This window comes from Hippoglossus hippoglossus, chromosome 16 (genome assembly GCF_009819705.1).
Source record: "Hippoglossus hippoglossus isolate fHipHip1 chromosome 16, fHipHip1.pri, whole genome shotgun sequence".
Taxonomy (NCBI): Eukaryota; Metazoa; Chordata; class Actinopteri; order Pleuronectiformes; family Pleuronectidae; genus Hippoglossus; species Hippoglossus hippoglossus.
This window is the reverse complement of record NC_047166.1, coordinates 13,853,463-13,879,537: the sequence shown is the minus strand read 5'-3', so window position 1 is coordinate 13,879,537 and position 26,075 is coordinate 13,853,463. Positions and strand designations below refer to the sequence as shown.

The following is a 26,075-nucleotide window of genomic DNA, read 5'->3' as shown; positions in this document are numbered from 1 at the left end:
AATTAACTATATAACGTTTATTAAAATATATAAAAGACAAAATACATATATGCATAATATATCCATGATGAAATATGCATATACAGTATAATAATTATACAATAAAAATGTGTTTACATATATAGATTTTTTTTATACATATAGCAAGATATTTTTGCATTAAAACTGGCAGTGGTGATTTTATACTCCCTCCCTCCCCAAACAGGAAGCCCCTCAGTCCACATCCGGTCCCCCAGAGGAGGACGCCTCTGTGAAAAGCTTGAGAGCAGCAGCACCTTTTACACCTGAGATCCGTGTTTTTGGAAAGGTCTCACACAGAACAACACACCTACTCTGATATACAGTAAAGCTTCCTGGGACTTCAACCAACAGCAACGAGAGGGAAAAGGGTGTCCTTCGATCCGTTTCTTCCTGGTATTTGTGCCCTTACTGAAAACAGGTAATGATCGCAGCAGTCCCAGCGGAATATCCACAAAAAACTTCAAAGCTGTGCCACACGTATTTTTGTTATTACACAATAACTTCTGAATACATCCTTCTGGTCCTTTATCATCTGGCATCACACAGGCACCATTCCTCAGTACTCATCTAATCTCAGGATATATCTGAATAGCTTGCAAGAGAATAAAAAGATCCTGGACAGAAAGTGAGACTCTCCCGTGGGATGACGTCAAGTCCTTTAGACTGGTGTGGTCGCTTGTGGTTGGTCCTGTACAGTTTGAGTCACTGCACACTGAGGGCGGTCATGTCTGGTGGTAATGGTGGTAGTGGTGGTGGTGGTGGTGTTCGTGGTGATGGTGGTGCTCGTGGCGTTGGACCATGGGCACCACAAACCCCGGGCTCCCAGGGGGGCCAGACGCCTGCTCTCTCTCCATGCTTGGCAGCACAGGAGGTTGCTGCTGTGGCTGTGACTGAGGGGTTTTGGTCGGGGACAGGGCCTCCCTGGTTCTGGCCCTCAGGCGCTTACTGTGGCTGTATTGCAAAGGGTGCTGATGGTGGCTGGAGGGTTGGGCTTGGTGCGGTAAGTGGTACACATCCTGACCTCCGTGGCCTGCTGTAGTTTGCAGAGGGGGGTGGTAGCCATGACATTTAGTGGATTTGCCGCCACCGCTGACCCCGTTATTTCCTCCGCTTCCCTTGTAGTTTCCTTTGGGCGATTTGAGGTACTGCGTGCCCCTGCTTCGAGACTCTGTGGGGTTGTAGCTATCGCTGATGACCTGTGAGCGGCGCTGGTGAACAACTTGTGGTTCTGGTTCCTGGGAGCGGGAGCGGCTCTGGCTCTGGCTTTGGCTCTGGCTCTGGCTCTGGCTCTGGGAGCTCCGTCCCTGAGGCTCCTGGGGAGGGTAGGCAGGGGTGGTGCCTGAAGGCAGAGACAGAAGGTCAGTTTGTCATTGTAATATAATCATGAAGACTTAATATTGTACATTTAGTACATTCACAACAACCAGCAGGGTATAACACACGATGAAATGACACTTACCATCAAATCTGGAGGTGTAGTTCTCTATACCAGCCAGGTCCAGGTAGTGATTCCTCCTCTCTGTGTTCTCATCCACACAGTAATGCTGACCCTCAGTGGCCGGCGCCTCATTGCTCTGCCCTTTGCTGCTGAAAATGGAAGAAATATATATATATATGTAAATATATATAAGTGGCCAACACTTTTACACATCTTATCTCTAAGAGCTGATTAAACACACACAAGCATTTATCCTGGGTAGGAACTGACCTGATGTATGAGGACAGTCGTTTGTCAGCTGAGCGCCCCCCCTCGTCCTGGTGACTGCGATCTAAACAGAGAACACAAAAGATCAGAACAGCAAAAAGTGTTCAGCAACATCCAAATTTACTGACAGAGAGATTGGGTTTTTACATAAAATCCAATTTAATCATAATTGTTTGTTACATTTGCTAATTCACATAATCACTCACATATTTCAGTGAGTAGCTGATAGGTCCAAACGTACATGCAGACCATTAACAAGGCAGAACAAATCTGAAAATTTACAGAAAAATATGTGACGGTACAGGCCACTCCTGTTAATTGTTGAGTGCACTGCACAAACATCAGAACAGAGACTGTTAACCCCCACTACACTGTACTGAGAGTGGTTCGATGTGGGTTTCAGAATTAAAACTATTCCCCCAAATCTACAAATCTATGAGACATCCTGAGTCGTCACACTGCATATTTGAAACTTAAATAACTTTTAGTTGTAAATTTCTGTTTTAATCTCATTTACCTGCTCCTGTTTCTCTTCGGTGGCACCTTGGCTCTGGAGTGACGGTCAGTTTGACCCGCAGGGTCTTGCTCTTGTTGTGGCAGGAGTGATTCACCGAGGCGTCCACTACATCATAGATGGTGTGCATCAGACTGGACATGTCCTATAGCGACAGGAAGAGCACACTGTTGGTATTTGATCAATATCATCAATACAACGAGTAATACTCTGTAGTATACACCAAGAAGCTCAGATAGAAAATGACAGGTACAACATATTCACCTCCTTTGTGACTTTCCCACTGTTGTCAAAGTCATAGAGGGTGAAGATCCATTCCTGGCGATTGTCGTCCTCCACAGAGACATCACACTCCAAGTCCTGTAGACACAAACACATGAGCTGAATATATTTTATATCCTAACTATCTATACTATAAATGTACATTTTGGAAAACATTGAGCTGAAGACCAAACTAAGCAGTATTTCCTACAACAGGGGGCAGCAAAGTACACAAGATTCACCCCCATACTTATGATTCCATCCACTCTGATCTGAATGCTTGAGATTTATCTTCAGGTGACTTTAAAGACGTCCTTACAAAGCAAAAATAAGCAAGATCAACAACTTAAAAATCGTATATACAGAGAAATATGTACGGAGAGCTGAGAGGATGGTGCTGAATTTATCAATAAAAATCCATTCAGCTGCTTTCACCTTGTGTGTGGGGGGGAGCGGAGAGAAAAGGGTGCGAGCCGAGAGCCTGTCCACTATGACTTTGTATTTCTACCTTCTTCCAGGAAAAATGAGCGCAACCACTCTCAGTTACAACTTTTTGGCAGTAACATTGATTCAGATGTATCTAGTAACATGGCCATAATTGGAAAAATAAACATCTGGAATATAGGCCCTGCTGCAGGCACGGTGCAGCGCTGACACTGTGTGAAAGCCAGTGTACATTTACAAGGGAGGAGACCCCAGAGAGAGAGGCAGCGCTTTACGGTTCTATAACATCTCCCCAGCTCGCATATCCAGCAGTGATCACCAAAGGGCAGATCTAAGCACTTCTCCAAAACATCCAAGTCTAAACATTACAATCTATTTTTTCTATTTATTGGTCCCCAAATTCAATCAGGATATGGTCTGGAGCAGTGTCAACATACAGACAGATGTTCTGTGCGCGGGTGAGGGGCACACAGCGGTGGCTAGGATAGAGGTTACCCACCATGCATTTATTTTCTAAGTTCTATGTTTAAATAACTTTCACTCACCGAAACACACAACAGTTTCAACACTCCCAGCTCTGAGCGCATGACTTAGGAGAGACCTTTTCCTGACTTGAAAAATCCTGCCATGTGAAGCAAGACCGGTTCCCTGTTGAAACAACTGATCTGCACCAGCCAAGACGGCATGGATGGTATTGTTGTAGACTATAGGTCAGTTAAGTTGGGATCAAATCTGTGTCCCCCAATTGGAGAAAACCAGATTTTTGGGTTATGGCTACGAGTAGGGTTAGGCAAGTGGTGGTTACACTGAGCGTTAGGGTAGGTCTCTAAGAAATGAATGCAAGCTCTAACTACTAAGGTTAAGCGGCTGGAGTGAGTGAGAGAGTTGAAAAAAAAAATGGTCTCTAGCTTATGTCTTGTTCCACATTGCCTGTGCCTCATTTGGTGCTGTAATACCATGTCCAGGTCCTCAGGACTAGATAAATAGGAATAAACGCTCCCCCTTAATAATTATTGTCCCAATGCAACTGAGGTGTAATTAGAAGCACGTAAAGGAATCTCAACGTTACTTCAATATGCACACATCTTGCAGAACAGGCCTGGAATGTTAATTTAACTCGACACACAGCTCATGTAAAACACAATCCGTCGCTGCTTACATCCAGACTGATGCGTTTCTTCCCAGCGGCTTTGGAGGCATCTCTGAGTATCTCTCGCTCTCTGTCCTCTGCGTGCAGGTACTGCAGGTAGCTCTCGCAGCCCTCAGCTTTCTCCGGAGGAAGAACCACTGTCGACGCAAGAGGAAACAGTCAAGTTCTGAACAAAAGTTGTGTTTTCTCACCCGGAAATTAGGCAAATGTTTGTGTGCTTCTCTAACGCAAAAAATATCAAGGCCTCACTAAACCAAAACCTTCAATTAGAACCCCTTGTTCATGTGCTTATAAATGTGGTATTCACATACAAAATACCATTCATTCAAAAAGGAAAAAAAATGTTTTCTCTTTTTGTATTTTTGTGTCCATAATACATGTGCATCAGTGTCTCTTTTTGGCAGTATATATACTAGCCCACAAAATGTAACCGTAACATCTTGATATTGGACTTAGTGGCTTTTAACTGTTCAAACTCTGATTACAGAGGAGATTATAGAAAGATTTTTAAATGTGCTTGTGATGCCCAGGAAATCCTTTACAGTCTTTTGTTTAGTATTGGGTATCATGTGATTGCATTTCTGATGTTAGCCTCATTGTAAATAATCACTGCACAGAGCAGTACTTTCTATGGTCCATGAAGCTTCTTTAGTTGTAATGAAAACTTAGGCAGATGACAAAACTGCTTTTTTCATCATGCAAAATTACACAATCATCCTGAAATAACATGAACTTTGTGAATGGTATAGAGATGTTGTATATACCACGTTTCATGCTGTGTTATTTATGGAGTCATACATACCAATTTCTCATACATACTAATCTTTCATACAACGTCGGATCTCTTTCCTGCACCATAAAATATTCAAGGATTGTTTTTCGCACAAAGCTTATCAACGAGTGAAAAGACATCGTTCTCCACCTACCCTCTAGGGGACAGTGTTGATCTCTGAATTGTCCTTCCTTCAGCACACCATTTGAGAACTCCTGGGACAAGGGAAGAGAGGAGAGGAGGAGGAGGAGGAGAAGGGGGGGGTTGAGAGATGTAAGTGAATCTACAGTTCAGACCACAGACACAGAGAAAACAAACAGTTCCAGCTAAAGCATTTCCTACTCAGATGAGAGGGAGCGGGCTGGAGGCTCCAGTGCCGCCAAACACTTTGAACATCTGCACGCTTATTGTGTTTCACTGTCTGGGATACAGCGAGCGCAGCCGCAGCCAAGCTTTCAAGATTCCTCCAAGCCCTTCAAATGGACCTCTCGCATCCATCCAAAAAAAAAAACCTTAATGCACTTCATCATCTGAGCTCTTTCTCTCTCGCTCTCTCTAGCTGTTTATTCTCATCCTGCCTGACATGGAACCCACTGAGAAGTGTTTGATGGAAGAAGTCCAGGGTTTAGGAAAAAAGAAAAAAAAGTTTTGTTGTGTTTCTCATTGAAAACTTGACTCTGAGTTTATGGTTTATGTAAAACAAACCTCACAATGAGCTCTCAGCAACATGTGTGTATTTATTTTGAATGGAGAATAATTGCCAGATGGAAATTTCCATGCAGATAGGATGGGACTGATTAAATACACAATTCCAATGCCATAAAACAAAAGTGGGGCAGAGGGGGAGGAAGGGGAAAAAGGCTCCACCGTCATATGTGAATAATCTATATCCTGCATAAAACAGAACCACAATGTATTCATAACCATCCCACACATGTGCTAATACAGAGGGTCTCCATGCACACGCACACACACACACATACACACACACAGCCATTCTTACAACTGGATTGTGGAAACAATGAAAATTAAGTGTAGCACAGGCCCTAAACCACAAGTATTTAAACAACAAATGATTCAACTTATTTACGTCATTCTCAGTCCTCTAAGCTGCTCCACACACACTTTGAAATAAAATCTCACCAGACTGAATCAAGGAGGCCCACTGAAACGAGACAAATAAAAAACAGATAGATGCTCGAAAACAAAAGAACTCCATGTACCTTCAACAGAGCGGAGGCTCAAGCGAGAGTCAGAACATCTGCATGCGTTTAGGTGAACCAACTCCCCCCCCCCCTCTTCCTTCCCTCTTCCCTTCTTTCTCAGAGTAATGACAGCGCCAGGGCCTGTGGTTCTATTTAACAATCTTATACCCCGTGATTATTCCTCACTTCTGAGGATGATACCTCCAGCCTGTAATCTAGGCCTTGACCTTCACTGCTGAAGGGGGGAGCCGCTTGAGTCTCAGGGTCAAGGCTCGGACACCTCCCCCTGCAAATTGGCCACCAGAGACACTGAGAGAACACAGCGAAAGAATGGGAGTCGAGCCTCGGGGAGAGGAGGAGGAGGAGGAGGAGGAGGAGGGGAGCGACACAGAAGAGGGGCAGGAAGTAAAACGGGAGGAATAAAGAATAAAGAATGAAGCGGAGGAAAGGGAGCACAAAGGGGGAAAGGAGGGAAGGAAACATAAGAGGAACAAAGATGGAAGGGGAGAAATGCAGATAAGGAGTGGAGGCAGAGGAGGATGCGATGTGTTTGAAAGGAGATAGGGCCTATCTATTGCTGACTTCAGTTCCTGGTGGGATGGAGGTGGGTTTGCTGGAAGGCTGCTGGGAGAGGTGCAGACAACCGGTGCCACTCCCTGGGCCCCAAACAAGCAGCAACCTTAAATCACAGAAATCTAGAGAAACGACGGGAGCGTTTGTGCGTCCCTATGCATCCTCCTTTTTTGGTTCGTGTAGCCAAGTTGTTGTTTCCCTCCTGCACTGGATGCTTTCATCTCCCCCTCTTTGTAGCGCAGTCCCCTAATGAAGGGCAGTGTGTAAGGATGAGGGAGTTCACACAGACACTGTTACGCAGCTCAGAGGAACATCAAAAGCAACCATTGATTCTTCTCATCCTCGTTCCCATGAGGCTGCAGAGCAAGGTAGAGGCACCTCCAAATGAAAGACGGGATTCAGCCTCGACTGTAATGAAATGAAGCCAATAAACCGACTGCCAAAAGACAGCCCGTCTCTAATTAAAATTCAGATATCAGGAGACGTCTTGCTGACTGCATGAGGAGAGAACCAGCGCTTATGTTGAACACATGGCTCCCCCCCCCCCCCTCCACACACACACACCTCCATTACATCCATTTGGGAGAGCTAATGAGAGAGCAAAGCTGGGTCTGACCACAGTCTGCAAGTTTAATGTCGAAACACATGGCATCTCCATCCCCATCGCCCACGGTGTCGGGCTCAAATCTGCCCACCACATGTGTAATTAACTTAGCTCTGGCATCTAGCAGCTCTCATTCTTTCACTATCAGATCACAAACGGCTCCGGAGGCCGCCCGAATGTGTTAGCACTTTGGGGGCAAAGCATTCCTTGCTTTCCACCAGTGGCGTATACACCTGAAACCTGTCGTACATCCACATCCACGCAGTGTGTGATATTAGCTATGGGGGGGAGGGAGGTAGATGAAAACATTGCATGTGCGGGACAAACACTTCAAGCAGGCTGACGGGGAAGTGATAAGGTGTTGGATCTCCGTTGTCTTTAAAAAAAACAGTGCATTGGAAATAAGCGCTGACAGCGTTCCATGTAAACAGGCTCCGTCTCCCAGACGTCTTGACATAAGAGACAGACAGAGACGGTGTGTGATGTTTGTTCCTGTTTAATGCAGCAGTTCTGCCAAGCTTCCCTAAAGCCTCAGCCTACTGCCAGACTTTTATGTGGGATAGGGTAACCAGCAGCTTTCATTGCTCCCTACCAGGTGACATCAGACATCCCCCAGCAGTCTCTCTCTCACTCTCTGCCTGCTTACCACCCATCCTCCCACTGGAAAACACTGCACATCTTTGTTTTAACACCCCCCCCCACCACCACCACCACCACCCTTCTCTCTCAAGCTCAGGCCCCTAATACAGACTTCTTTTTAGTCCATTCTTCAAATCATGTGCCGCACAACAGTTTTTTTGAAAAACTGCATCTTCAAAAACAAGGGAGGCTAACATTAAGATTGTTTACACAGCTCCTCTGGCCTCAGGGTATGAAATATGGCAACTTGATCAGAAGTGTGGATGCGTATCCGAGTGCAAATATATGCTGGGGAAAAAACACAAAAACAGGATACTGTCTGGAAGCTTCCTCATGTCATTTCAAAGCTTTGTGGTTTTCCGAAATACTTCAAATAGCTTCTTTTTGTTTTTCGATAAAGCTGTAGTTAGTATAAAAATAACTTAGCTGGTGGTTAGTAGGTGAAGCAACTGTACATTTAATTATTTCTTTTGTCCCCCCCAAAAAATCTGTTTCCCTTAAATTGTAGTGTGCAGTCCATTGTCCAAACCAGGCCAACAATCTCAGTTATTTCCTTTATTTGATGCAGAGGGGGCCTTGGGAGACAAACCGTGGCCAAACAGTGGAAGTTCTCAAGGATGTATTGTTTCTAGAAATAAAAAGTCACCTGGAACGGACACTTAAGGGACGCCACATGCAGGAAAGCCTTGATGACCAGCAGCCAACCAGCATCCCTCCTCCCACGGGCCATTAATTGGGAATGGTTGTGGGCGACGCTGATGAAAACGAGGATTGAGAAGTATCACTATAAAGAAAGGAACACCAGTACGTAAACAATCTACATACTCCTCGCCGCAGAATGAAACCGGAGAGGTAGCGGGGCCATTGAGAAATAAAAGCCCTCCATTCCGAGAGAAACCAACTTGGCCTTGACTCAAAACCAGATGTGAGCGGTCATATACTGAGGAGAGGCAGAGGGAGACGAGGGGTGGAGGGTGGGGGAAGGGGCTGCAAATATGGGGAGCTACAGGGAGAGAAGGAGGCCTGTTGCACAACTTGTCTCTTCTCCTGCAAGACAGTAAAAGAACAATATGTTGGTCTCTTGACGGCTGAACAGAAAGCCCCCTCTTCTTAAGGCCCGTTAGGCCTCGGCTTTCATTCCAGGTCAGGGTAATTATGGTGCTCAGGAGTCAACAGAGCGCACTGGCCTCACCTAGTAGTGAGCAGCAATATTAAAATAAACAGCGTTGCACATACTGCTGGATCTGAGTTACTCCGCTTATTAAAGTTCATTGTAATTACAGTAAAAACACAAGCTTAGACCATGTTTTTACTATTCAGTTTATAACCATGCGTTGCTAACATGACTGAGCCAAGGACCCTCAGTAAAGGTTTGGAGCTGTTTCAAGTTCAGCCTCAAAAATCTCCAAATTTTGAATGCTTGTCATTAGAGGACGGCTCAAATATGCCTTTGTCCACTAATCAGGGTATTTTATCTATGTATCAGTGTGCCACAACATGTCTCCCTGTGAATGGAAAGGAGATCAGAGCAGAATGCCATCCTGTTATCTGGACCGGCCCCGTGTGGCCGAGATGTCCCAGATATGGCGCTCACAGGGTGGTGGGATTCTCGCTGAGGTCAAACAGGAGGCAGAACCTCTCCCCTTGGCAGGACATGAATCAACGGGGCGAAGCCTCTTTGGTACCAGTGTAACAACAGCTGTGAGGAGAGATGAGCGTGCCTGCCTGTCTATGTAAGAGCAGCATGTAAACCATTGAAAGTCACCCGCTCCCTCTTCAATCAGGAAAGACTATCTGCTAAACTCCACACGCCCCTGCAAACCCCTCCTCGCAGCATCAGCGCTCTTTCACTTTGCTCACGACCTGCTGGACGGCATAAACAAAGATTAGCATCACTGGCTGACCACCCTGCATCTGTCACCGGTGTTCTGTAATCAGTTCGCCTTCATTAAAGCAGGCTTTGATAGGAGTCTGATGTAATGAGCGCCCTCCCCTCAGCTGTCACACAGGCAGCTACTGTCGGGACTTGGAAACCATGTGTTTCATACCAGCGAGTGGATTCACACTCCTGAATCTGGGTTAGGCAAATGTATTAAATTATAGACGTAGCAGATCATAACACAGTTCATGTATTTGATCGGTTACTGGAAAGGGAAAAAAAACAAAGTGGTTGTCATGGTTCAGTACGTCTGAAACACCCAAAAAACTGAAGGAGGTTTTAAAACCTGATGCCACACACATTATGACAGCTCCACAGAGAGCATGTTGCTTTAATTCAGACGTAACCGAGCCTGGTGGTGTAATGCAATAGTCTCTCTGTGGATTTTTATATGACTACGCTATGTTATATGCGCTCAAAAGTATAATAAAACTGGTTCTTTTAACAGTCACAAGTGACACTGTCTGTTCCTTTTATTCTGTTTAAAAGTTTTAAAACTGGAAACACATATTTAAACACATATTTAAATCTGAAGTCGAGCAGTGTTTTCAAAGGGTGAAGCCTCCAGTATGTCACGTCTCACAGCCTCACGCTAAGGCATACAAGGAGAGTAACTAGGTTGAATAAAGGAGGCAAATAAACTCAAGTCTATTGTCTTTTAAGTCAGTTGACAAACCTGTTAGCCCGTAAAATATAGAAAACTGCACAATCTCCCAGAGCACAAGGTCCTTTTTTTGTCAAAGAAGTCAAGAGCCACACAAGATAATAACAGAAATAGTTTATGCATTAAAATAAGCTGTGTGACCTATGACCTTTGTAAAAATGGCACATCATGAACACAGTGGCCTAATTCATTTCTGCCCTTCCTGCATGTTCCTTGGCTTGGAGCAAATATTCATTATGGCCTCATGATATGGAAATTGTGCCACACTTTAGTTCATTGGCATTTTGTTATTAAATGGCCGCCGGGCAGGGAAAACATGGACCTTATATTAGATTGTAAAAATTCTTGCAGTTTAAATTTTCAACTGGATTGTTCACATAATCTTTCAAGTACACGGATCGGGAGGCAGGAGACACACAGAACGTATTTTGAACACTCACTCACACCCTTGACAAACAACAAAGAGGCGAGCGCGCAAGGCGACGGCATATCAAAGCCAGTGTGGGACAGGCGGTTAGACTCAAACAGGATGTTCCTCTGTTTCTGGCCTCCATGTGAAATTCTGTAAGCTCCCGCGCAGGCCCCTGACTCTTAAGCCGGGCCAATGGGGAGCGCGTCCAGGCTGATAAAGCTGAGGGGATTTGTTCCACATTCCACAGGCCCTTTAAACAACACAGAGGACCTTACACTGCCAGGTTGTGGGTGCCGGCGAACGTCCAGCTGAGCAGCTCATCATCAGCTCATCACCTGCAGTGATCTCACATGGTTCAGTATAAATCTATTCTTCAAACTGGTTGTGCGTCAGTTACAGTCACCACTCCACCTTGTCCGGTCCTGCCGGATGACAACTGTTTCACTGTAATCTGCGAGGGCGCTCCTTTTGTGCCGCCCGCTGGAGTTCAGAGTCGGGTTTCCAGCCGTCGCTCTATTAGTGACATGTCAGTTATAATTGCTCTCACCTGTGAGATAACCACCGACACCGCTGTTTTCACTGCTCGTTTTGTTAAGCTGCGAGGGATTTGAGTCACAGGTTTGAAAACCCGGCCTGGCAGTTCATAGGGGCGCGGCTCTGTGGTTGGAGGCTTTTGGAGCTGCAGGCATTACAGTGCTCCTGTGGGTGACTGAGAAATGTAAACAAACCATGCTGGGGTAGGACAGCTGTATACCAGTGTGGAGGAGCGGCAACACACGCGTGGACTTAACACGAGTGGTTCCCGGCCATCTTTGTCTGATGTGACCGCGTGTCACCGCTACCTGTCATGTTCTGAACATGCTCGAGTCAGTGGATTACAAACAAGTCCAGTGGATATTGTTACAAGAGTTCTTTGTTAAAATTGAATTGTCTCGTAGCTTTGGTCAGTTTGTGTTTGTACATGCAATTATCTGTTTAGTTTACCAACTAATTCTTCCGTCTCTTCATTACTTTACTACATACTAGGCGAATGTTCTCATGTGCTTACGCAGGATTACTCAAAGAATACAGGACCGATTTTATTTAAATTTGTTGGAAGGTTGAAAAAAAATTCTACATTTTGGGGAATTTCTCAAGAAATAATGCAGAGATCTTTATTTAAAAAAATCAGGCATGTGTAGATTCGTAATTACTGTGGATCCAGATAAGGATCTGGATGTATCTGATCTGATTACTAAAAAAAACGATTAATAATTTAATAATCTTCATTTGACATTACTACTTAACTTTCAATACATTACTTTATTACCAAATCCGCCTGTCCCCTTTAAGCAAACAAGCTAATGTTAACTACAGCAACATACACTTATCTAACTATGGCCACTGTTTTTCCATTCATTTTCACAATTTCAATAGTTAATCCATTTCAGTGTGTCAGCCATTTGTGCCTTATCAACCTTTTTTCAACTTCTCTAGTCGCTTCCTAACTAGTTGTCACCTGCTTTCAATTGCAACACACGGAGACTGGCTCAGAATTACACACATTATTAGTGCCAGTTGGCTTTTTACCTGCCTCCTTTCACATGGATATATTTTTCAATCCAATTGTAACTTCTATTTGTTACTCAAGTTAGCTGAGTTAAACCACATACCCCTCAGGCAAAAGCAAGCCCCCTGCGGTGCACAAGTACTTGCTTCTGTCTGTCTCTCTAATCCACAGTGACTCTTTGGCTGCTCACTTAAACCTGAGGCGCTGCTGCTCTTAAAAAGCTGGTGAGTTGGTGGATGAGCGGCACCCTGGCTCCCTGAACCTGTCATACATCAGGATAAGAACAGGTTCAGGGATAAAGTCAAACCTCTACAGCCCACTAGTTACTGCTCCTTTGGGTAACGGAGAGGTGCAGATCCATATGACTGACCATGATAAGAGGAGCTTATGTGGCCGTGACTAATCAGCCAGCAATGTAGCGTGGACTCTCAACACATCCATCTGGGAGGCATATTGAGCAAACAGAGATGAATGGCTGTTGTAATGTACTATTGTTGCCTTCAGTCCCCAGGGGGAACCAGGCTCACTGGTTAGAGACGGCCAAATACAGAGTTCAGTGCAGCAGGATGCAACAAATAACCAAGGTAGACAGGCGAGCACACAGACAGGGCCTCTAATAACTCATCTGCTATAGGCTCACTATTCTCCTCAACACCTGCCAAACCTCAGGTCCTAGGAGACACCACTTGTTTGCATAATTGGTACTGTTCCTCCTAACAATGAAATATTTAAGGCTTGAGGCCATCCTGCCAACATAGTTTGGGGGGAAAAAATGCCTTGGCTTTGCAGACTGCTGCACAGCTTATTTTTCTGCACAAAATATTTTCAAGCTATCCAACAGAAGAAAAAAAGAGATGCTGTATTTTCAAAGTGTCTGCACTTCTTTTATCTGCCGTCTATTTCCTCAATGCTGTTGGGTAACTATCTCTGACTGACCGGTGCTGCTGTCTCCTCCATCTGGTCGGGATTGCCAGTCTCAAAGACCACAAGAATTCTTGACACTGCAAGAACCGGCTTAATTCCAAGCTGTGAAGTTCCTCACAGGCCTGGAACTGGACAGGGGGTCATCCCAGGGTCAACACCAAGTGTTTTCCTGAGGATTCCTAAAAATACCCTCCTGCTGGGCACAGGAAGCAGAGGAGCCTCTGCGATCTTCAGACGAAGAGAAGGAAGACTGGATATGTAAAATGGACCATGGCCAAAGGGCCACTGGCTGTAACGCTGTGGCACATGAGGCACAACGTCCCATGAAAAAAGAGGACAAAGTTAAAAGCTGAGGATGAACAGATGAGGTCCAATTACTGATTCATCAAAATCACGCAAAGCTCATTCATAACTCTGTTGAATAATTCTCAAAGAAAATTACAGGGCGAAAAAAATAAAAAGGATATGATGAATTACTTTTGAAATCATGGCAACAAGACAAGAATTTTAAAGCCGCATGATGCAAACCCATGAATTATAATTTTTATTTGTGACACATCACAGAACGATACCAAGCAGAAGATTTTTGAGGCCACGGCCGTTGAAACCATAACATCTGCCCTTTTTTCCTTTTGGACTGAGGCTGCCATGTGTGCACTTTAGTGACCTGACAGACTGGCTGCGTGTTTCTCAAGCACAGTTCCCCAGTGTGAAATTCTGGAACGTAATTCATCCATGGCACAAGCAGAGATCAAAAGGCTATGGTGCAGAGGGCAGCTCAGCTCAGCTCCACCTCCTTCTACAGCTCCAGAGCGCAAAGAGAGCCGCCGCTTTCACGGCCATAATTACTGCAAACCGGTGCTGTGAGGCCATGAAAGAGTCTGCACTTAAACACGAGCTGCAGTTAGCCTAGCCCGGCTGCTTGTATATTCTTATCTTATCTCAGGTATAAAGCTACAAGCCTGAAGGAGCCTCGCTCTCTATCACACACACAAGTCTGGGGGTAGTCCACTTAAAAGCACAAAGTGTGACACTTAATGTCTGATAAAAGTTCTTGAAGGCGGATTTATGCTTCAAAAAGCAGAGGGTGCTGAGGTGCACTAACACTCTAAAAGCGATGAGATAATCGGGCGCAAACAGGATGGAGCGGTTCTCAAAGCTGAGCACATGGTACTGGGGGTAAAAGTTCAGATATTCTGATACACTGGCATTCTTGAAGTGATAGGATCAGTCAGCCCCTATCAACACCAAGAAGTAGGTGCTGGTGATAGATAAAGACATTGCAGCGGTACTAACGTTTTACCACCAACTCTCAAAAGCCGATTTTCTGGGATACTTCTTTCTTACTTTTCAACACAATTTGGTCCACTGTAAACCGAGACTTTTTTTTAAATGAAACTATAAGCTGTAAAGTCCCTCCACAGAGATACCATGAAATAAAATCCATATTTATAAGAGTGCGTTGTCTTCGTGAAGCCCCATGTGAGCAGATGGTGTGTCTGAAAGGTTCTCGGTAAAGCGGGGGCAGGCGTCGCGGAGAGAAACTGCTGTTTATTTGAAATGAGTCTTTAGGTAAACATGTTACATGGCACACAGGGCCAGGTCAGCTTTTGAAGTGGACGGGCTCAGGAAAGAAATGGGTGGGGGGAAGAAAAGAAGGCTGCCTTCAGAGGAAATGAGAACAGTGGCCTCTTTCAGCACTATTTCATCCTCTTCCTCCCTTTCTGTTACATATAGAAAGAGCACAAAAGGTGTTTGGGTATATAAACCAACGCAGAATGTGAGAACCCACCAGGTTCCTATTTCATCCAAACACATGCGAAGAACCCTTCTGAAACCATTTATATCCCAAATTAAATTCCCCCTGAAAAATTACCACCCATGACAAAAATAAACCACTTCCTTTTAATGGAGACCCATTGAGGGTTTTGATGACGGGAACAGGTTTGTGTAACAAAAGCGAGTTTGCAGCCATTCCCCAGCGGAGTGGAATGTGATGTGCAGAAGGAGGGCCGGGCCTGGGCTGTCTGCAGAGCCCGGATCCGAGCTTTGAAGCCACTAGTGTGTTTCAACAGCTAACCACTTTCAGATGGTACTGTGGCGTTTTATGAGCTGAGTAATAGCGATACCTACACATGTGCAGGCTTGGGGTCCCAAAGAGGGGGAGGCTCAGCTCACAGCGGAGAGAAAAGATGCCTAGTTTCCTCAGGGGTCTGGGTTTGGGTGTGTTTGATAAATCTTGTGCTATATGCCATTCTGTATATGAAATTGTACGACAAGAAGATGGATAGTGTGTAAAGTCGGATCACCTATGAACACAGCTCTGCAATAAATTCAAAAAAATTTCCAAGGTGAGCGTGAACATCAAATGAATTTAAGGTATCGGCTCCTTGTACGGCAAAAAACACTTCCCGCTCTTTGAAACCCTTTGAAAAGAAGCAGAGTGTTTGCCTCAAACAGCAGCATCACAACAATGAGGATCGCCAGCAGCTCTGGGTACCCTACACTTTTTTTTTTGGAAGCCAGGGTTTGTGGTTTGTGCGGTGTTCCACTCCCCAGCCTCAAACCTAACAGGGCGTCAGGTTCAGGAATGTAGAGCAAGGATGAAGTTTCGAAGCCTTGACGGGTGACTCTGAAGGCTGTTTATAGAGAGAAAGTGAATGGAAGTGCATCACAATATGAGCAGCGTATACGAGTATCTCAAAAACATCACATAATTTTTCCACATTTTTGCTCTGGTGTTGCTGCCCCTCACTCTGCTCTGTCCTTTTGTATCCCAGGTTTTCTCACGCAAACACAAAAAGTAGACGTATTCATGTCTAAGATTTATAGCCATCAGCGCATTGTGCTGAGAGCGACTTCAGTTTCCCCCCCGAACGTGTATTGTGGAATATACAGTGTGTCAGCATCTGACCTTTGTGGAGTCCATCTCAAGTTTCCACTGGCTGAATTTATGGGATAACAAACTTGGGTCCAAAAGAGGAATCCCCTGTCCTCTTTAAGCAAACAAGCAAAACCTCAGTCTCCCTTTCAATCTGCAAATATTTAAAGAAACAAAATATTGAACAAAAATAGACCTGCAATGTCTCGTCTGATAATGTTTTAGTTCCACTTGGAATCTAAAGCATCCTCTGTCCTCTCCAGGAAGGACTCAGGATGTGAATACTCACCTAGGTTCTAATTAAAACAATGTAATCAATTTACAACGGCTGGAATGGCCGTGTATAATAACACCACCAACAACCATAACTGAAAAAATATAATATTCCCTTGGCTGCTCTAAGGTTTGCGAAATGAAGTCCACTTGGAAAAGAGCTAAAGCTTTCTAAGGGGAACAGGGGTTTATGTGGAAACATACCTTACACACTAAAATGTAATAACCTTTGAGTCTCCCGGTGTTTTACTTGGCTGGAAGAAGCACAAGATCAAACACAGACTTGGATCCAGCAGCCTTTGCCAAAAATGTCAGCGCTAAGCACTGGGCTCCAGCTTCAGGTATTTTCTTTCTCCTGGCAAGGAGCGAGAGAGAAGACATAGACCAGGGTTAACCCTCAACGGGGCTGCCCCCGAACAGCCACCAGCGCACTCATCACGCAGAGGAAGTGAGGTCTCCCTGCTGTCATCGGTGACCATGCACGTCTGGGTCATGCAGTGTCACTGAAAACCTGGCATGGGCCACGTTCAGGAAGTTCACATACTTTCAAATAATTGCATTTGTGATGACTCGCTGCAAACCGGTTCTGTGAAGCTATAAGCGGATCTCTGTGAAGCACCAGAACAGATATCTCATAAATATCATAAAAAGCAGTGACAAGGAGTGAGCGACTTCAAAGTGGCAATCATGGGGCTGAGATATCTCTGAAGGAGGCAGAGCTTCTTTCCATATGTCTGCAGATAAGAGATCCATTAATGAAGGAAGGGGAGCGACTGTCATTCCTCTTCTACTTTGAACTGTTGGAGAAATTTAAATGATCATATATGCCCTCAAGGGCAGTATAACCGACAGCATGGCATATCTGCGGTTCTGGTAAAACAGCAGTTGTCAAAACGTTGTCAAAACATTGTCTCTACAACTAGAGAGCCTGTCAACAAGCACTAGCTGTGTATATCTATTAAGGCATTATGTTGCATAGCGTAAAAAATTGGGCAGGGTTTATGTTTTTTACCAGAGCCCACTGTGTTGGCACCTCTCCTGCACAGCAATGCTTGGAGCGGGTGAGGAGGTAGAGCGGGTCATCCACTAACCAGAAGGTTGGCGGTTCGATCCCAGGCTTCTCCCCCTGATGGCTGTGATGCCAATGTGTGAGACAGGAAAGGCACAGCATGTAGTAACACTGTGTGAATGGATTATGTGACAGGTACTGCTTTGTGTGGTCGATATGACTAAAACAGCGCTACATAAATACAGTCCATTTACCATTGGATCCACTGAAATCAATGAGAGTAGATTTTTCTCTTGCAGGGCTACCATCTGTCTGAATTTGGCCGAAGAGGTTCACATAGACTGTTTCTTATTTTTGGACACCATCAGGCTGTTTCCATGTTTCCAGGCTTTTGCTGTGGTGGGCTGCTGACTGTGCCGTCATATAAACTGTACAGATATGACACTGGTATCCGTCTTCTAATTTAATTCTCAGCAAGAAAACAAACTATTTCTTTAAAGACAATGTTTAGGTTACAAAGTGTGAAATGGGCAACAGCCTCAGGTTCTCTGTGTGACCAATGTATCTGATGACTATAACTGCAAATTTGTTTAGTAAAATACACAACAGCTGCACAACATAAACCACATTATTGTATTATATTAAGGTGGCTTTAATATTTACCTATAGATGTTATCTTGAAGGGGGGCCGTGAGTAAAATTCGAGCTTTGACTTTGAAATTAAAGATGTAGGGGGTTTAACACAGGCCCGTAGGCTAGTTAATGTTGCCCAAGGTTAATGCAGTCCGTGATTTGTGCCAAAGCCTTGTGAACCCCGGTGTGATGGCTCTTTGATTCCTCCTGACGGCCAGAGAGGGCCCTTTGCTCTCTTCACCAACACAGCAAACTGCTTCAAAGTCCCTTCACACAGTATAAATATCCTCAGAAAAATAAACATCCAATCCGCCTGCAGTGTTCTAATGTCTTTCTCCATTAGGCAGGGGCCACACAAACCACCTCTCACTCACTCACTCACTCACTCACTCACAAACACAGGGGGAGAGAGAGAGGGACCCGGCCTCTGACTCACAAGCGAAGCCATGTGGTGACACACACTTCGACACTCCAACATGAAAGAATGGCTCAAACAAGCCCCTCACACAAGCGACGTGTGTTGACGGCGATCAGGTGATGATGTTTACACGGCTGTGGACAAACTGGAACCAACATGGAGGGGAACAGGGTTCAGGAAAGTGGTGCGATTTGCTGGTTTCACACGTGTTAGAAGTTTACGTGGAAGGAAAGGTGAGATCAATGGTCAGCTCCTGACCAAACAATGCAGTGGACAAGGCGGATGAGGCCCTCCGTTACTCCCCTTCCCCCCACTACCTTTAAAGCCCCTCAAATATCTCTCCCCAAAAAAAAAAAACACACACACACTTAAACCCACCACTCCTCCCCCATCCTCCCCCCTCTTTTCCTACTCCCCGCCACCCTCTCTCACCCCCTTCCCACCACAGCCCCTCTCCGTGCTCCAGGATTTTGCTGTACAAACCAGGAACAGATGTCTGCCGGGGCCGTGCTGAAAGACCCCGCTGTTCTGGATGCCAGCCACATGCTTTTCATTCAGAGATGAAGGCTCACAGCTCGCCTTCTTGTGAAGCCAATTTCAAAAAAAAAAAAGGAGGGGTGGAAAAAAACAAACTCTCCAAATGCCTTCAAGTCCCTTCAAAAAGCAAGACATACCGTATACAGTATGAGCACACCTTTCTGTGTCCCCTCCGCCGTGTGTATCGCTCCCTGGTCGTGCTGCAGCGGTGACAGGCCTTTATTGTCCCTGGTGGTTGTGGCGGAGGCGGTAGAGAAAAGTCATGAGATGCTGTTGACGAGAAGATGTCTCGAAGTGCTGCACGATTACGTCCCACCATACCCACAGCTCAAAACCAAAAAAGCAATTACCTCAGTTCTCAACTTGCGGCTGTGCACTGAAAAATAAAATGTCATTTAGGGCCACGGCCTTAAGATTACACAGATATCCCGTCGTCAGCTCCAAATCCAATACTGCCAATTCAAAATTAACACGGTGACGAGAAGATATGCCCGAATGCCCAGTGGCGAAAATGTCCAAACAAAACATCCATTTTGAGCCGGATTGCCAAATGAGGACTTTTATATAAGGGGAAACTCTTATTCACAGATTCCAAATGAAAGTTAAAAAAACATTAGCTTACAATTAGTTTAGTGGGCTGCTTGGGAACTCTGCTCTTAAACCTAATTTATTATTGCGGGGTGAGTGCTATGTAACTCTTCGTAAGTCAAAATAAATTTGCGTCTTGGAGCTCTTGGCACACTCGCTCCGCTCAGGCCAAGTCTGTGGGAAGTTTTGAGACAAAAGATGGTGCTGAAAGGCTGAATTAGGCTGTCACTATTTGGGCATCCAAGCATGTCTGTTTGAATCTCCGAAATGAAGCACTGTAGTCGTGTGCGTGTGTGTGTGAGAGGGGGTCTGGCCTGTTGATGTGTTGACGTTTCCAGAGGTGAAACACAGTGAACCTTCACGGAGCTCTTCCACTAATGAACACGGGTTTGGATAAGTATGGGGGGGTTTTCTGCATTTGACATATTCAACAACTACACAGTTAGCTCAGTTTTTTTCGGAAACGAGAGGCGCAACTACACCTTGGACGAGCACTTTGATCTCACCTGTAATATCCCTACATTACACCAGGTGCCTGGACGGGTACGTCTTGTCTTGAACACCTGCACAGAGGTGTCAAAACCTGGATGACTGCAGCCAGGATGAGACGTGTCCTGCTACATCACGCTCTCTTTGTCCACTCATGCTACACTTAAAGGAGGCTATAGGATTACACACTGAGGGCAACCTGCCAGCTGAAATCCTGGATCATGGTTTGCAGCGATATCAATAATTAAACAAGCCTTTTGCATCTTTTGATCTTTTGTTGCTAAAATGCAGCAAAGCACTGAAAGCTTGTCGGATGGAAACTGCTACTTTGTCGAGGAGACTCATGATTTAGATTCAGAACGATGTTGGGCACGGGCTCTCTTAGCGCTTGTTTGTTGTTTTTTTTTTCTTCCCGGTTGTGCTCCATCCCTGGGCCCATCCCCCAGGACAGGGCAGGGGGGATCGAGGGGTGAGGATTCGGAGGCTCCACTGATATCAGAGCCCTTTTATAACTCACAGCTCCGCGCTTTGAAGTCGCAGCCAGACAGCTCAGGAATCCTACTCCCCCGTTTGACAATGAGGAGGGGGATGGTCAGAGCTAAACAGTGTGTTTGGCCAATCTGCTCCTATATGAAATTATAAGAAATTTCAACTGTCCCTGCAGCCGGGACTGAGCCATGGAACCGCTGTCTGGTGAGAGCCACATGCTGAAATGCTCTTGGGGGGGGGGGGGGGGGGGGGGGAGAGTAAATGTTGATCTAAAAACTTAAAAATCCCCTAAATAAAATGATATTGCTACTGTTTTCTGTTTGACTTGGACTTGTTTTATCATGGTCTAAACCCCAGAGAATAATTATATCTGGAAAAGTGTCAATGTAATCCAATCCTATAGCGAATAATTAATTAACAGTATGTGGGATCAAACAGGGAAATGGTATTACTGGTTTTACAGAAGAGATTAATTATGTCTGTTAGATGGGAAACTCAACATCCCTGGGGACATAATGCGTCCTTATATTAATGTAGGTATAGGTTCATTTCAAACAGCACGAATAGAGCTGTCACTGTCTAAAAGCAGCCAGACACATATTGAGTTTACACACTAAAATGTAATAACACTGGGGTTTGTGGAATTTCACACTTAAAATCAGGACTACACCTAACCAGTATTTCCATTGTCAATTCATCTACATGGAATTTATTATTAAGATTAATCATGTGGTCCATTAAGAGTAGAGCCCGGCGAAAACAGATTTTTGGCGGACAATCATAACATTTGGGAGAAGAACATTTCCTATATAGATATATTAAAAAATATATATATTTTGAGGTTGTTATCAAACCCTTATGAAAAAGAAATGTAATTGAGGGTTGATATTTTACAGTTTGACTATATCCCTTATAATGAAAAACTGTAATTCAAGTACTAAAAAGAAATATAAAACCAGGCGATAAATCGGTCGGGCTCCAATCCAGAATCCAAAAGTAGTTACAAAATAACATTAAACTTTCCTCATGTCCCAAGTGACATGTTCAAATTACTAATTTTGTCCAAACATGAGCCCTAAACCCAGATATATTCAGTTTACTGTCACATAAAGCAGAGAAAAGTCATCTCTCAAATGTATAGATGACAAATATTGCTCTCAGTACCAGAGCAGCATGAATGATGGTGAAAATAATGCCACAGGAGTTAATGGAAAGGCAGAAAAAAACAGTTTCCATGTTACTTTCTGAAACAAAAACATGATTTTCTGTCACAATTAACCATTAAGACACATGAAGACCAACATGTGCAATAACAGATTTGACTGCATTCTGTTCTTTCCAGCTGCTGCTCGACCAATCTTGAGTTAAAGCTGGTTGGAAGGAGCTGCTTAGTTTGATGCTGATAGAATGAGCCTCTAATGACACCGTATAAATCAGGGGCATGACTTTGATAGTGGTGAGGGTGGGACCCACCTACTAATAAGTGCCAAGCTTGTGCCTTTGGTGGTTTCCCTTCAGGGGAGTGTGAACTCAGACTCCTCTGAAGCAGAGCAGAGTTCTCTCTCAAGTCTTTTAATTTGCCACAAGTGGGCGGTTTACGATCCTGATATAATCCATAACTCCTCCACCATTACAACCACCCACCCTCACCGATCGTCAGTGCCTCGGTGTGAACTCCTCGCACTTCTCTGTCTGAGAGCTCTGCCACTCTCGTACCCCTCAAAAAACGACACGCTAATTGAAGTGATGTAATGTTATGCCACAGAGGGCTGCCCACTGGGAGCCGCACTAGAATGGGAGGCATTGAGGAAAAAGACACAGCCCTGAGTCATGATGCCAGCAGCCACAAGAGCAAACTTTTTATCCCCTCAGTCTGAGACATGACTACCTTTCCATCCTGCCTCTGTGTGTGTGTGTGTGTGTGTGTGTGTGTGTGTGTGTGTGTGTGTGTGTGTGTGTGTGTGTGTGTGTGTGTGTGTGTGTTTTTGGCCAAGCCACTTCACACACAGGGCTCATGGCTGTCATAACCCATCCAGTGATGCTGGCAGGGGAATAACCGCTGCAGTGTTGTGCCGGAGCCAGACATGACAGAAAGAACATCAGCCTACAACTGAGCAGAGACACCAGCGTGTCGTCACACATGAGCGTGAATACAGTTTGTTTCCCCTTCGAGTCAAGAAGCTCTGCGGCTCATCTTTCAGGAAAAGGTGAAGGGGGATGTAACAGCCTCAGCAAGACAACTTTGAAGTGCTTGACAGATTCATCCTATCAGCAAATAAACACACACCGACGCACACACACTCACACGTGCACACACACACACACACAGCCATGTCTTCATGACTTCAGAGGACATTACATTGACTTATATTGATTTCCTGGAGACTTACTCTATCTTAACCATAGTTACTACTTGCCTAACCTTTATTCTAACCTTAAGCATAAAGGGGACTTGCTTTTTGTCCCCCCACAACCACACACACACACACACACACACACACACACACACACACACACACACACACATAATGAGTTGTGTTCATGCTACTCATAAACAAACATGCATGAGCATCATCATTTACAGGCACTTTATAATATAATTAAAATAATTTCCTAGATTTTCATTTAGTTTCATGTTTTTCTTTGTGTTAGATTTAGTTTCCACAAAGTCTCAAAAATCGGCAAAGGAACTGTCTCATTTCATTTCCCTTTTTCGCTTGTTGTGTTAATCTGGAGGAAGAAGAAAAACAAATATGAGGAAATGGCCTGATACCTGCATGTTCTTCAGCTTGTGATCCGTCGCGTTGTACCTCTCACACTCCTCCATCCCTTTGCGCAGGAAGGCGTTCACAACAAAACTGTCTCCTGAGATATGAAGAGAAATAAAACCCATCCATCAGCCTCAAATCAAATCGATTACTTTATCACCATCTATAGACCTTCATCACAATGAATGATCGATCCTCACCTTCAGGGTTTTCTCTGCGCTTACACGCTTCAGATCCAAACCATCAGGGAACAGATGCAGAACAGACAAATGTTAGTTTTTTTTCTGAGATCACAATACAAATATTTTAAATGTGCATCGTTGAGTGCTTCCAGCCGCATCCTCTCTTACCGTGTTTGGACTGAAGTTTGCCCATGTTGAAGTCTCTCTTCCCGGGATCGATGAGGGTATACTCCGAAATCGGACGCGGATGAAACAGTCACTGGCTCAACATGGTCACATTGTGTTTGTTTGGCACGAAAAAATCTCCAACTTCATCCAGAGGCGGGTCGTTAAATCTCCTCTTCATCGAAGCATCAGTTGTCTCCGTGCAGAGAAGAGATACGTGTGTGAAACGGGGCGCAGGACACAGGATCTGTGTGTGTGAGCGTGTGCGTGTGTGTGTTTGTATCCGGACTTCACTTCAGTCCAACTGAACATTGACGCGCTCCGATCAGCGGCACACAGAGGAGCGTGCGTAAAGACGCGCAAAACATGGGGGGAACTTCCGGTTCAGTTTTTATGAAGAAAAATAAAACACCTGATTTATGACATTTCTGCAACCAGCTAATGAGCAATAAAACCAGTCAGAATGTGGGGAGAGGTGTGAAGGAGGCATATTTATGGAATAATAAAGTGATTCTAAATGAAATAGTTGGATTTAAGCGCACTCAAGTACAGGTTCAGTTTGAAACAGGGAATTTATGCCCATATTGTAGGTTAAACAAATGATCTTTCATGCCTATGTTTAGTTCCTATGTTACTATTTAGGTTACTATAATAACCTTGCATTAGATCCATTTCATCATTAATCTACTTAACCATAATGACGGATTTTTAGATTATTGTCTTCTCCCTGCCATGGCTACAGAAAGATTTCCCTGCTCATTAATCCAGGCAAATCAATTGTTTTTAATATTGACTTACTGCTCTGATATATTACTATTAGTATTACTATTACATTTCACAATAACCAATATTTAATTTCAAAATTACTTAAACCAATGACTTATAATAGGAAACACACCTTAACATGACTGATTTGTATCCTTCGACTATTTGTCCTCTTATTTTATAATGCAAACATAATAGTAATACTGTTAAATATTGCAAATTAAAGATTGAGCTGCAGACATTTTCTCCTCTAATGTTTGTATTCCTTAATGTGAGAAGCAGCTCATTTAACTGAACAAAAGACTTATCAAATAAAACAATATTCATATGTTTAAACGCATATTTGTTTGCAATTAATGTTTGTGTTGGTCAATAGTTAGTTAATCCTCCATTTTATTTCAACCTAGTCCAATGGAACCAGTATATTTTAGGCTTCCGTTACAACTGATGTTGTCATTTCATGCTTTTTTTTTTTTAAATGTACCATTATTTTGAAAAGCACATCCATTTGTTTTCCGGTTTCATTGAGGTTGTATTTAACAATGAATACTGGTTTGGCAGCTCGTGTGTAGTTGAATGTAAAACCGCGTCCTCTGTCGGTGCAACTTTCAACTCCATTTATGGTTTTTCCAGCAGATACACATTTACCCTTAAGACACGTTCATTATTTTATTAATCATTAGTTTGCAGACGCCTTTATTTCTCAAATTCAAACTAAACACCAACAGGTGAAGGCTTATTAGTTATTAAATTGTTAGATGGTTAATAAATCTATCTCCACATATAATCCCATAGAAACAGAATAAAAGCAACACTCATGCCGGATGCTTTGATTTAAAGGAATTAGTGTCCGCATCATTTCTTGTGTGTGTAGCGATAAACACTCCAGGTGCTAGTAGGTGACAACATTAAGTAACTGACTGTGTGAATGTTACACACAGACTAACGCATACTAGAGATAAAGCATGTGTTTATAAAACAGAACTGGGAAGAACAGCGTGTACTTGAACCCACCGGCGATCACAAGCTCTTCAGCAGTTTTATAGTTTGTTTCCTTTGGCAGGGTCTAACAACAGAACCTGGCTGCAGGGACCCAGGCCAACTCCTATGAATATTCATCTACTTACACAACCATTAGCTTAGTGTGAAAATATGAATGTGATGTTGCTGTTTTGTAAACACACGGCTCCTGCAGACTGTACTGGAAACCAGAACAGATGCTACTTTGATCCCTGCATTTTATTGAGGCCCAAACTGTTATTATTCGCCTGGTGCCAATAGCACACTCGCTCAGTCACATGCTGCTGTCATGTTAGAAATTACAGCCCATCTTTATTCTTTATTAGCTCTAATAGCGGAGCTCTGCCTGGAAATGTATTCTCCGTGCTCCTGGAAGAACATCTTATTTTATTTGAGAGTGGTGGGCCTACTGTACGTGTCAGTGTCCCACTTTCACAACCGTATCTTGATGAATGCGGAGAGCAGGTTTATAACTCTTCCTG

General features: G+C 44.2%; 1 protein-coding gene across 2 annotated transcripts; it reads right to left on the bottom strand.

The window, feature by feature from the left end:
• On the bottom strand, positions 1–24,110 carry nkd2b (NKD inhibitor of WNT signaling pathway 2b). Of its 2 annotated transcripts, none has more exons than XM_034610347.1 (10): positions 23,812–24,110; positions 23,662–23,688; positions 23,467–23,558; positions 5,022–5,082; positions 4,105–4,232; positions 2,505–2,600; positions 2,244–2,385; positions 1,730–1,790; positions 1,481–1,605; positions 1–1,360 (listed from the first exon to the last, which is right to left on the bottom strand). In XM_034610347.1, exons 1-10 carry the CDS (start codon positions 23,834–23,836, stop codon positions 744–746), a joined length of 1,374 nt encoding a protein of 457 aa, XP_034466238.1. In that variant the 5' UTR covers positions 23,837–24,110; the 3' UTR covers positions 1–743. The 2 variants fall into 2 exon arrangements, with proteins under 2 accessions (XP_034466238.1, XP_034466237.1); XM_034610346.1 differs by having other exon boundaries at positions 2–1,360; positions 1,481–1,608.
• Positions 24,111–26,075: the final 1,965 nt, after the last annotated feature.

Excerpts from the sequence above, each read along its gene's own strand:
- nkd2b (XM_034610346.1), bottom strand. The coding sequence starts at position 23,836 with ATGGGCAAACTTCAGTCCAAACACG. Across the intron at positions 2,386-2,504 it reads GTGGGAAAGTCACAAAGGAG|GACATGTCCAGTCTGATGCA; the intron begins GTGAATATGTTG and ends CTGTCGCTATAG. Across the intron at positions 1,361-1,480 it reads CTACACCTCCAGATTTGATG|GCACCACCCCTGCCTACCCT; the intron begins GTAAGTGTCATT and ends CTCTGCCTTCAG.